The 12,715-nt window shown below is 37.7% G+C and overlaps 1 protein-coding gene across 1 annotated transcript in view; it reads right to left on the bottom strand.

The window, feature by feature from the left end:
- The window catches only part of LOC145692971 (uncharacterized), a 114,756-nt gene that overhangs the window by 34,619 nt on the left and 67,422 nt on the right, over positions 1-12,715 (bottom strand). Inside the window, exon 12 of the mRNA XM_081768577.1 lies at positions 9,650-12,484. Coding sequence (XP_081624703.1) covers positions 9,650-12,484 — 2,835 coding nt within the window. The remainder of the gene's footprint in view (positions 1-9,649; positions 12,485-12,715) is intronic.

Here is a 12,715-nt window from a genome sequence, read left to right on the forward strand (position 1 = left end):
CTAAGCGGAAAAGCGGCCCTGAGTGTTAATTGTATCCAAAAAGTAAGTTTATCGTTTTGGTCGAATAGAAATGTGTTTTAGGTTTAAATGTTGTACAGATAAGAGCACATCGTATAAGAAAATTTGGATAAGCCAGACACCAGGTAGTTATCAGTAAATTCTAGACTAATAAAATTAGTATTCCGTAATTCGAATCACAATAATATAATGTGAATGTGCTACACGGTGAATATTGTACATATACAGGGTGTAACAAAAAGGTATGGTAAAATTTCAGAGGTGGATTTCTTATGAATAGACAAGCAAAGAAGTTTATATGACTATATGTCAGGAAATACATCGTTACAGAGTTACGGCCATTGAGTCGTCTGATGCTGTGAAATTGTCACATTCTGGTCGCCCCTCAATATGACTCAATTTAAACCTCAATAGCTTCCCCCTAATTAGGCTAAGAAGGTAATTTTGGTATCAATGTGTTTCTGAAGGATGAAGCTTTCGAATGATATGCATTTCATATATGTAGAGGGTACCGCAGTGGACGAGGGAGGGTAACTACGTGATGCAAAAAACGAAAAAACAGGTATTTCCCACCCCCGTCCGCCATGGTACCCCACACATACATGAAATACATATCGGTGGAAAGCCTTATCCTTCAGGAACACGTTGATACCAAAATTACCTTCCTAGCTTAATCAAGGGATTAGCTATTGAGGTTTAAATTGAGTCACACTAAGGGGCGACCAGTATGTGACTATTTCACAGCATCAGACGGCTCAATGGCCGTAACTCTGTAACGATGTATTTCCTGACATATGGTCATATGAACTTTTCTGCCTTTCTACCCATGAGTTCAAAAAATGATACACCCCTGTAAATTGCAAAGACTACAGGGACTGGGTTAAAATATGTGTTATGGCTATCGAAGAGAGCATATGACCATCATGGCGGCTAGCTTGAACCCAACGGAAATATTTCAAACTGGAAGAGTGTAATGCGATACATCGTTTGAAGGTATGAGGTAATCAAAAACACAAATCTTTTATCAGCATGTAAATTAGAATAGACATTACCTTTAAGCATCACATTGACATTGGTTAATAAGTAGCAGGCGCAGTATTGAGACATTGCGACTAAGTTGAATGCACTTCAGCCGGAACATCCGCCCATATCACAGTACCATGATATTCGGACCTAATTACGGAAAGCAAGTTCTGTGCACGACAAGTCATACTCCACGGGCTGAAACGAACGAGGAAACATCAGCTGCTGTGTTGACAGCATTTGCTAAAATCCCGATTCGCAGTACACCTGTGAAACATGTATCAAATTTAATCGTATCGACCATGCGGCGCAACCAGAGGCATCTTTACAAGATGCAAGTACAGTAACACCAAACCCAGGAAAACACCGAGTTCTAACTATGAGCCCTGGAATAATGCCGTTTCCGCTTAGAGACAGAGCACTTCTTTTCGTGGATGGCAACTGTCGATAGTGGTCAGAGGAGAACTCTCACTTCACTGGCAAGTATAATTGTGTGGGTGAAAGAAACCTAGTGTAAGATGTGGAATAGGGGCATACACATTGTGAGTCCCGTGTTCATTGAAGGCACATGGGATGGTGACCGATATGGGAACCTGTCACGAGAGGAGTTGTTTCCATCACTTCTGAATGCACAAGGTGCATTCCTAACGTGCTTCCAGCATGATGGTGCGACACTGCACCATGAGGGCCAGACCCGACGGTGGCTATCTCAATAGTTCCCTCGTCATAGGATCAGCAGACGAGGGCCTGTGGAATGGCCATTGAGATTTCCCAGACCTCGCCTCCCTGGAATTTTACTTCTAGGGACACGTAAAGGTTATTGTGTACCAGTCGAAATCAACAGTGTCCATGACTGCAGCAGCGCATAATATACGTGGTGTGATTAGAAAGTTTTAAAATAGTTGGCAACACTGCTCAAGAGTAGATATAATCGCCCGTTAGCATGGAAGCGGTGGCTTGGTGTGTCTTTGCGATATGTTGAGACATGCACCGAGATATCTTTATTCAGTACGGTGTAGTAACCAGTTCAGTGCGGGCATGTGTGTGTGTCTTAGCAGATTTTTAAGTGCGCAATGAAAAATTGTAACAACGCGTTTGTGTGAAATTTTGTTTTAAAAACAGGGAAATTTGCTTCGAAGACTTAAAAACAGCTTTTAGAGACAAATGTCTGAGCCGGTCAAACGTGTTTATCTGGTTTCACAGTTTCAAAGATGGTCGCGAGTCAGTAGAGGATGACTCCCGGTCTGGCCGGAATTCAACATCAAAAATTAACGAAAACATTGCGAAAGTTGGCGATTTAATGCACTCGAACCGTAGAATTACAATTAGGAAGATGGCTGAAGACCTGAATTTAAGTTTCTATGCGGTTCAGTCAATTTTAACTGCTGATTTGAACATGCGTTGAGTGTCCGCGAAATTCATTCCAAAAGTGCTGCCACATGAGCACAAACAACACAGACTTGAAGTGTCCCAAGAACTGTTTAATCGAGCCGAAATGGACTCAGATTTCTTGAATAGGGTAATAACAGATGATGAATCATGGGTTTATGGGTATGACCCAGAAACAAAGGCCCAATCTTCTCAATGGAAGAGCCCAGATTCACCAAGAGCAAAGAAAGCGCGACAAAGTCGGTCGAATGTGAAGACAATGTTGTTTTATTATTATTATTATTATTATTCCAAGGGAATAGTGCATCATGAATTTGCTCCTAGGGGCAGACATTCAACCAGGAAAACTGCAAAAGTGTCCTTCAGCGTCTGCGCGAAAATGTGCGGCGAAAAAGGCCTGCCCTCTGGAAAGAAAAGAACTGGATTCTCCACCACGACACTGCACGAGCGCATTGTACGTTCTCGAACCAGGAATTTTTGGCCAAATTCAACGTTCCTGTGCTTCTGCAACCCACGTATTCCCCAGATTTGGCCCCGGCCGACTTCTACCTCTTTCCTAAATTAAAATTGTCACTGAAAGGGAAAAGATTTGACTCAATTAAGGACATTCAAGCAAATACGGAAGAGTGCTTCACACCATCACGGAAAATAATTTTCAGGAATGCTTCTAGAAGTGGAAACACCGTTGTAATCGGTGTGTTCATTCAGCAGGGGATTACTTTGAAGAAGATCGTTTAACGTACCACACTTACGCTCTTTACACGGTGGCAGATGAAAATAAAAAGATATGTAATAGAATAAAAAACTAACTGAAAATGTTCGAAGTAGAAGTGAAAATACACAATAAAATACAAGTTACCACAATACATGCCACGACATAGTACTGAACAAGGATTTCACATACTTGAAACTAGTACTCTAGCACTGAGCTACCGTGGTGGCCTGCTCTTGTTCTGCATGTTGAAGTTATTGGTTCGGCTATTATTACGTAGCTTTCACTCTAAAATGCAGGGTTACACAGTGCACCATCATTTGACTGAAGAATACCATTCTTTAATAACCTGCAGCAATTAAATACAATTTTCTACGAAATTCGTACACGATTATCATTGGAAATATTCCACATCAATTTTACATATATATATATATTCTGTCAAATATATACCGGAAATTGTTAAATAAAATACAAACTATTGCTCTAATCATTCTAACTAATTTTGCCACCTTCAAAATAGGCACATTTGATGCGATATTTGTGCCAACGAATAATTCAGTTGTTGAAACACTTTTCATAAGTACTTCCCAGTATAACCTTCTACTTCTGCGAATTTTCAAGCCAGGAAGCCATTTTCCTGCATCCAGTATCCAGCTCGGAGACATTGCACCCTGTGACTTTTGGCTATTTCCACTTTTAAAAGCCGTTTTACGTGGTCGCCATTTCATGACGAACAAGAAGTGATAACCGCAGCACAATCAAAGACATCGCAAAGTGGTAGAAGCCTATGAACGCTTGCTTAGCTGTCAGTGGTCCTACTTTGAAAAAGATATACGTCTACTCTATATAGGGATTTTGAATTATTATTATTATTATTATTATTATTATTATTATTATTATTATTATTATTATTATTATTTGGTTTGTAAGTTTTTCTGTTTCATTTGAATGATTCTTGGAGGGGTTCAAGTACGTCCTCACGACTGTTTGATCTATTGCGCTCATTTTGGTCTCAATTGGAAGCTAATGAACCAAATTTTCACTCTAGTACATTTGCTAGTACAATGGAGGTTGCTGTTTTCCTACACAGGAATCAGTCTAACCTTCTCTTCGATAGACTTTGTATTAACAAACTCCTTATGAAAAAGAAGGCACGTGTCCCGATACTTCAGAAAGTTTTTAAGAAGAAGATGAAAACCAAATTTCTCAATATACGAAAATGTCATCAAGGTTGTCTGTTTCATCATCACAAAAAAACGGATAAACGTTTGAAATGCACTTTCCAAATACAGTTAGCACTTGGTTCTGGCCGGGTTATATCATGTAACTTTTAATTAAATGTGTAGAGAGGATTCAAAATTAATGTCAAGAATAGTATATCATAGAGTATTTCAAGTTAGGGAAATGAAACTCCACGTATAAGCTCACCATTAAAAACGAACGGATATTTATCCCAACCTTTCTGACAATTCCGCAATTAAGGAGTAATTTATATGAATTTCTTTCCCCACATTCACATCGACGTTGTCTGTATCACCATCATGGGAAAACGTCTGAATCACTTTATATAAAGTACTATTCTTGAACAGGCTTTTCATCATGTCACTTTTATTAAACTGAATATTCTAAGAGAAGTGTAGTTCAAAACGCACGGGAATATAAAGTATCTTTTAAGCCTCTCAAGTTTGGCAGTTTCTATAATGTCCAAATTTCCTTTCTGTATGAAGAAAATGCACAATCTAAGGATGCTCAAGTTGGAGGTGTGCAATCCAGTATGTAAATCCTTAATTAGAAGTAAGAGAATACATGTTTCGGACTTTTCTGAAACAGCTCCTACTGAGGTGAAGGGAAAATTTCTAGAATATTACAATTTGTCTTTCTTTATTCAGAAAGTGCTCAATATTGAGAACTGCTTAGGTTGGAGCTGTGCACTTCAGTATACAACCTATTCATTAAAAATACGCGATTCAGCATTTTCAATAATTTCAAATCTGAAGGGGAAAAAGGACAATTTTTACAGTATTAAAATGTATAGTTTTATATTTGTTATATGCTATTCTTCCCGTACACGGAAAGAAAACCTCTATTATTACTGATATAATATCGCGACCACTTGTAATGATTCCCCTTGCCCGCATTAGTGTCATTTCAGCTTTTGTTTGGGGAGAGGGAAGAGACACTCTGAAAGCATAGTTTCACGTTTTTCATTAGTATATTATTATACTATTGATTAAAATCTATATCCATCTCAAAGTCAGGGGCGTTTGCCCGCTTGTCCTCCGCAAATGACACCCTTGTTTGCCGAAATACTAAAGAATATACTAAAGTCATACTAGTTTCTAGGATGAACATCTTTCCATATTACTTCTTGTTTAAGAGTAACATTAGATTATGCTATATTAAAGTTCAGCGTCCCTTTCAACACTGGCGTTATATGAGATCTGGGCCGTTTAACGTGGAATCCGAATCACATGAGCTCCCGCTAGGAATCGAACCTGATCTCCCACGCCGGAGTAAACGTTATAAGACAAGAGAAGAAGGAATTGTGATTTTCCTTAATATATATGTTCTAATGTATTATATTACACACGTCTAATATATTTATAAATTTCTTACATTCAAACATGAATGCTGTTTGCAAATAAAAGAGATTCTTTATTAAAAATATAATAAAAAATACAAAAAGCTTGTGTAGAGAGGATTTGAACCCATGTTAAAATGAACGTTGATACGAGAATCCATTATGTTGTCCACAGGACCAGAAGTGCATGGCTATTAGCCTCCGCCATTCATTTGTTACTGTTCTGTTGACAGTGTATTTTCCACAGGATTTAATTTGGTTCCAAGTAGTATGTCAGCTTTTGATTTTTATTTTCTTCGTTTATCATATTTTATGATTGTTTCCTATATATCACTTAAATATTTACTTAGAGGTAATGTCCAGATAGTCTATTTGCTCTTTGTCTAATAGTCCTTTGTACGCAGTTCCGAGAGACGTAAGGATCCAGTTTCAACTTTTTGGACTTAAATTCTGGAAGGCAGTATCAGTTTTTGTGACTAGAAGTGTACCACTGGTATGCTCTTGTTTTCGGTAAAGCTTACTAACTGTAGATCTTCTAAAATATTTTGAATTGTTGAGAATGAGTCATTTCCCTAGCAATAAAAAATACAGACGAACTCTTTTGCTCGATATTTTTAGCCATTCTGAAAATCACAGAGCACACTTGAAGTTAACTAACCTACCTATGGCTAGTAGTTCTAAAAATATTCAACTAAAGAAAAAGGTTTCTCCTCCTTTTCAGTAGTTTCTATCTCTTAAAGGAAGCAATATTCGATATATATATATATTTGCTAAGACTTTCTTCCTCTTTTCCTCTTTTTGATGAGTGTATCAAGCTATAAACTCTTCATTTATTATCATGGCACCGGAAAACGAAACTATTTCCTATATATACTTTCAATTATTGCTAGTTTTTGTAATTTTAACAAGTTTCTTTAGCTTCTTCACATATATAATAAAGGGCCCAACAGAAAAACCTGATAGTTTTCCAATTGAAATTGTGACTAGACTGGTAATTTAACAAATAGTATTTTATTTTCGATTTGAAGTATAACTCAGAGTTTTGCTCCCAACATTTCGATATGAAACATACCGTTTCTATTTTTTGAAAACTATTTAAAAAATAAATCCCCCATTGGCAACACATTCTTCGCCTTTGTAGAACAGTACGACGTTTTCTTGAAAGCTTCTTTACACGCAAGCTGTCTTCCGCAAGTTCCTAACTCACAACCAGGAAAGTATTGCGGATTGGAATATTGTGATTCTGATGAATGTTGAGTTGCCTGTGAAATACATGCTGAGTAACAATTATTGACTCGTTGTTTTTAAAAACACGTTTCCAATATGAATGTTTGATGTTCTCTTGACCATCGTTCCATGACGACTGAAATGATTTGAGCCGGCTACAGTGTCACGATCAATCTCACGAACAAAGTGCGTGCAAAGTTTATCTAACAACACTTTCAGTCGCTTGTCGTGAATACGGCACTCAGACATGGGGAAAAATATATAATTCTTAAAAGGTAGGTGCAGCATGTTTCGTACTGATTGCTGCAAGCAAAAATATTTAAGTTATAGTTTAAATCTGGAAATAAAATATCATATGCGAAAGAATCAGTCTGGTCACAATTTCAATTTCAAAACCGTCAGGTCTCTGCCACCCCTGTAAATGTTTATATTTTATACTAACATGGGACCATTCCAATTTGGTGAATTCAATTGCTGAAAATTATTGCTAGCACTGGATTCAACACCAAAATAAACAGAAAAAAAAAAAAAAAACGGAGTGTTTAGTGGCAGATCGTATACAGGGTGGGAGATAAATGAAGGCAAAGTACGAAGATAGAATGAACAAAATGTCTAGAAATGCCATGTCAATTTTGAAAAGAGTAGACGGATTGAGGTCAAATGTTGAGATGCATGTAGAGCTCTACTGAATAGGTCTAATGTGAACAGTGTTTTAACTGTAAATTGCATGTAACTAGTTTTGAGAAGAGTCACCAATGTTACAACCAGCATGTTTTGTTAAAGGCGGTCATTAATATATCAGAACCCTGAATGGGACAGGTGTCTTTGTGCAAGGTATCACGCCAGCATTCATCCAGTGGAACTATTTCTCATTCCGTTACACATTGCAAACATTCTTCGATTCTCTCTCTTTCTACTACTCGTGCATATAATGCTCATGGACCACACTACAAGGTCTCTAGTTCCTCATTTTCGTCACCTTTATGACAGTATTGATAGCCATAGCACAGAACGCCTCCTGTTACAGAGATCTCAAACTATATTGGCCACTATTAATTTCAATAGACGGTGTGCGTCAAGAGTCATGTCACATGACCCCTTTCCCATACATTCTTCTTGTGTTAGGTCCAACATGGCAACTTTTCAGATGCACCCCATGATTCATACTACTCCTATTCAGTTGAGCTATACATGCATTCCTCATATACAACATTTGACTTGAAACCGTTTACTCGTTTCAAAATTAACATGGCTTTTCTAGACAATTTTGCGTTCTATCTTCGCACTTTGCCCTCATTTATCTTCCACCCTGCATACGGTCTGCCACTACACACCTCTTTTTTCTGTTTCTTTTGGTGCTGAATCTAGTGCTAGCAATAATTTTCAGCAATTGAATTCACTAAATCAGAATGGTCTTTTGTAAGTCTCACCCCGGTTTTTTCTTTAGTTCTGTTATACATGAATTCTTTGAAGGGAGAAGCGGTGCAATTCTGGTGGCGGCATTAGAACGAATATGGTCGCAGTATTTTATTAATTAATTAAGTTTGAAGTATTTTATATAATACTCGTCCCAACATAGCGTCCGTGGGATATCCCAACAGATGTTATACAGCCTATCCGAAAAACATACAGTGACCACCTGGAGCGGAAACACAAACAGCTGTTCGGCCAGGTAGACTGTTGCACAGATGCTAAATGTTCGTCTAAAGTACGGCATAACACGCTTACTGTACAGACTGACGTAGCTATGTGATGATCATTGCCAGAATCTGGCTGCCGTCAGGCACCATCCCACACGTGATCAATAAGTCTGGAGACCTATTAGGACAGAACAGAAAGTATATGCCGGGTAAAGAACGCTGAACTGCTCTGACGGTTATTGGGAAAAACATACATTCTCCTGGAAGATAAGACCCGCAAACTGTAAAGATAAGATCGGAAGACTGGAATAATGTCGGATTCATATTCATACTTCCCTGAATGAAGATCAGAGACGTGGGATGTGTAGCTTATTGGTTTCCATACTGAAATGCCAAGCGTAGGTCCTGTATGAATAATACGACACGCGCTGAATTTTCTTGCTCATTTGTGTATCTATGGACATGCACATGGCCGTCACTATGTCCGACACGAAAACTACTCTCCCCCCAACTCACTTTGCCATTATAGTCTGTTAACGACATCACCAAAAACGTTCTCAGCGATAATCATAGGAGAGGAACGCGGGAACGAACACAGGCTTGCTTCCAACAATTGAATATTTACTGTTCGTGCATTCACAAGGAGGACATGGGTTCGTACACTTTGCACTGGTTGTCACATTCTGTTTTGCTATTTATGTAGTTTATTTCCATTTGATTTGTTTGATTTTGATGTAGGCACAAAAACTGTATAACTTTTTAAGTTTGACTGAAGAGGCCACAGAGTACTGTACAAGGTAATAATGGTTATATATATACATATTCAAATTAATTTAGTATCATCTATTAAGCGCATTGAAAGATTATTTTCGTTAACACAGAACATAATAAACACTAAATTACTAAATATGTGATGCAGTTTCATAGCTGATTGAGAAATATGGATGTTACATTAGCCTGTCTACCTGCAAGCACACCACAGGTGAGATGGTAAGCACACAACACCAGAGAAACACATATATAAATACAACTAAAAAGAAAGAGAAAAATACTTACCACCTAAAGTATCTTTTACTTCGATGGTACTCTTCCGTGGTTGTTTTTTATTTTTCTTCACTCCTTTCTCCGAAATCTCTTTCCTCCCTTTCTTTTTCAGCTCCTCGCCTTGTTTCGAACAGCAAGGATCTCCTTCCATCGTGACAACAAACATACTATCATCAACATTGCTACCAATTGATTTTGAATGCTCCGAAGCGATATCTGATGCCATAGCCACACTTTCCTTAGATACATTAGCACCTGTCTGTTTTCTACTTTGTTCTATATGCTCAGATTTTTCTACCGAGCTTTCTGAGATACTTTCTTTAGGAACTGAATCGAACTGTTGTTTATTTGCATTTGTTATTTTACAATTTTGTTCAAGTTTTTCACTGATTTCCGGACCAACTTTATCGCTGCCTTCTTTTGGGTCATTGAGATCTATATTTTCTTCCCTTGAATCACATAGGGAAGAAAAGGATTCTCCTGCATCTGTGAGTTTAGATTGAGGTGTAATTGCAATATTTGGTGTTGGTGGGTACATTGGTGTTTCGATTAAAGTGCATTCATAACTATAACCATCTTTTATTACTTTCTCTATTGGAGTTCTTTTACACTCTTCACGTAATTTGATGGCATCTGTATTTTGTTGTCCATCATCCTGCTTCTTTGGAGTTGAGAGGTCTAAGGCATTACAAATGTCTTCAATCGTTTCAAAGACATGTACCTCCTGATTCAATACATCCTTATTTACACTATCGACAGAAACATTCGAAACGGTCGTATTGTGATTATCCGGAGCTCTGTTTATCTTTTCATTGTCATTTATGTTTATTTCGCTATCGCTTTTAGACTTGCTCAGACAAATACTCCTCTCTCGACTTCCTTTGCTTTGGCGTGAAGTATGTTTTATGCCAAAAGTTACGTTTCCACTTGTTTCATCATCTTCAGACATTTTTTGATACAATTCTTTTTTCTTAACATTTCTTAACTTCTGTGGAGATTTCACGACTGTTTTGGCATAAACTTTCTTAGAAGCAAGTCTTGTTCTAGCTTTGCTCTTTCTTACATTTTTTTGTTCTGCACTTTGAACTAATAACGTTTCTGATTGCGACTGATCTGTGGGACATATTGTCTGATTAGCACTCTTTTCAGAACCTTCCTTATCATCCTGGATTCTTTGCAAGAGGTTTGGATCAGTCGAACTATCAGTATTATTTTCTTCACTTTTATCCTGTGCAGCGTAGGATAGATCATTACTACTTTTTCCATTACCTCTAAATGCCTTTTTGGAATTATGTAATTTCCTCTTACCACTCCTTTCAGATTTACTTTTACCTTCACCCGATTTATTTTTCTTCTTTCCAACGTCTTCGTCAGCATCATTTGCTTTTTCACAGTTTTCATCTTTTTCGTTTGAAGCGGTTTCGTCTGTCGCATTTTTGTTTTGTTTCCCAATTTTCTTGGAACTTGATTTACCTGATAACTTTTTCTTCTTTTTAGCGACTGAATCCTCAGGAGGATTAATAACTACTGTATCACCGACGAGCGCTCTCAAATCAGCATCCCATGCCGATTTTTGTTTTTCCTTCTGCCTACTTAAGGAAAATATACTTTTGTCATATTCGACTACATTTCCACTGCTTCTAAGCTTCTGAGTGGAAGAGTCTTTCTGGCTTGAGTTATTTGAGTCGCTGACATCATCTTGTAATTGGGATTCACTATCTGAAGGTCTCTTTTCATCGTTTTTAGATACTTCATCTTCATTTAAATTATCTTCTGACTTATCCGGTGTCCTTTTTTTCGCAGAGCTTCGCGATACGTCTGAACCTGGAGAGGTTTCATTTCCAAATATTAATCCTACACCTACAGTATCCCAGGCAGTGCTTAACCTGTCTATCGGACTTCGAGTTGCTATACGAGTAAGGGACGGAGGAACAGTTGCTGTTTCTGGGGATTTTTGAGCACTTAGATCACATTTGTCACTTGTAGCACGGTTTGTAATAATGGGAGGTGATTTAAAAAGTCCATGCCTCACGTTTTTCACAAGACGCTTCTGACTTTCTGGAGAGGGAGACGTTTTCACAGATGCTAAATCTTTGGGGGAAGTTTGGGCTTTCCGCGGACTGGTTTTGTGGGGAGGTGTATTAAAATCTAGAGCACGAACGTGGCTTTTCTTCCTTCGAGGCGTACTTAAACTTGTTATTTTTGATTTATGAATATCACGTAAACGAGGTGTGAAACGACTTCTTACTCTCGATACATATCTCGTGTCTCTATTAGTTTCACTATTTGCACATGTCTGTTGATTTCTGTTCGAGCTTAAAATTTCGGAATCTGTACTTCTTTCAGTGCTATTCAAATTCGAGTTGAATTCTTGCAAATCATTTGTACTAACACTAGGCATACTTAAATTACTTACATTATTCACATTACTATCACGTTCGATTGTGGAATTCGCTATCCCACTTTCAGTAACCTGAGAATTTTTATCACTTTCACCTGAATTTACTTGGAAGTTTTCACTGGCTTTCGCTTGTTTCCCGTCATTTACATCTTTGTCCAAAGATTCACTGGATTCTTGACCTGAGTTCTTAAAATATTTTAAACTTGTTTCTTTATTCACCATATATGACCTTCTGATAATCAATGGCTGATGTCGTGGTCCAATATTATTAGCACTACTAGATGGTTCAGGTACATTTATTACAACAGTTGATTCACTTGGAGCATTTGTCTCTTGGATCACCTCCATACTCTCTGTAAGCTGGGATTCCATAGGAACTGCACTTTCCCCTGTGACTACAGTTTTTGTAGAAGTGTCTGGAAGCTGCTGAACGACAATTATTGGCACTAAAATGGGAAATAGAAAAATAACGAAATTGATTAGATATATAGCACTTTTCTGTATTTAAAAGAAAAAAAATCAGAGTTTACACATACATACACAGAGTGATCTACAAATCAACCTATCTTTGATGCACGAAAGAAATCTATGACTTTCATATTATTTGAAACGCAGTCTGTCATACAATAATATGGACTGATGTAATATTACATTATTTGTTTATTTAGTGGTAGAGC

The sequence above is a fragment of the Thermobia domestica genome, chromosome 1 (assembly GCF_964235325.1).
Source record: "Thermobia domestica chromosome 1, izTheDome1.hap1.1, whole genome shotgun sequence".
In the NCBI taxonomy this organism is placed as follows: Eukaryota; Metazoa; Arthropoda; class Insecta; order Zygentoma; family Lepismatidae; genus Thermobia; species Thermobia domestica.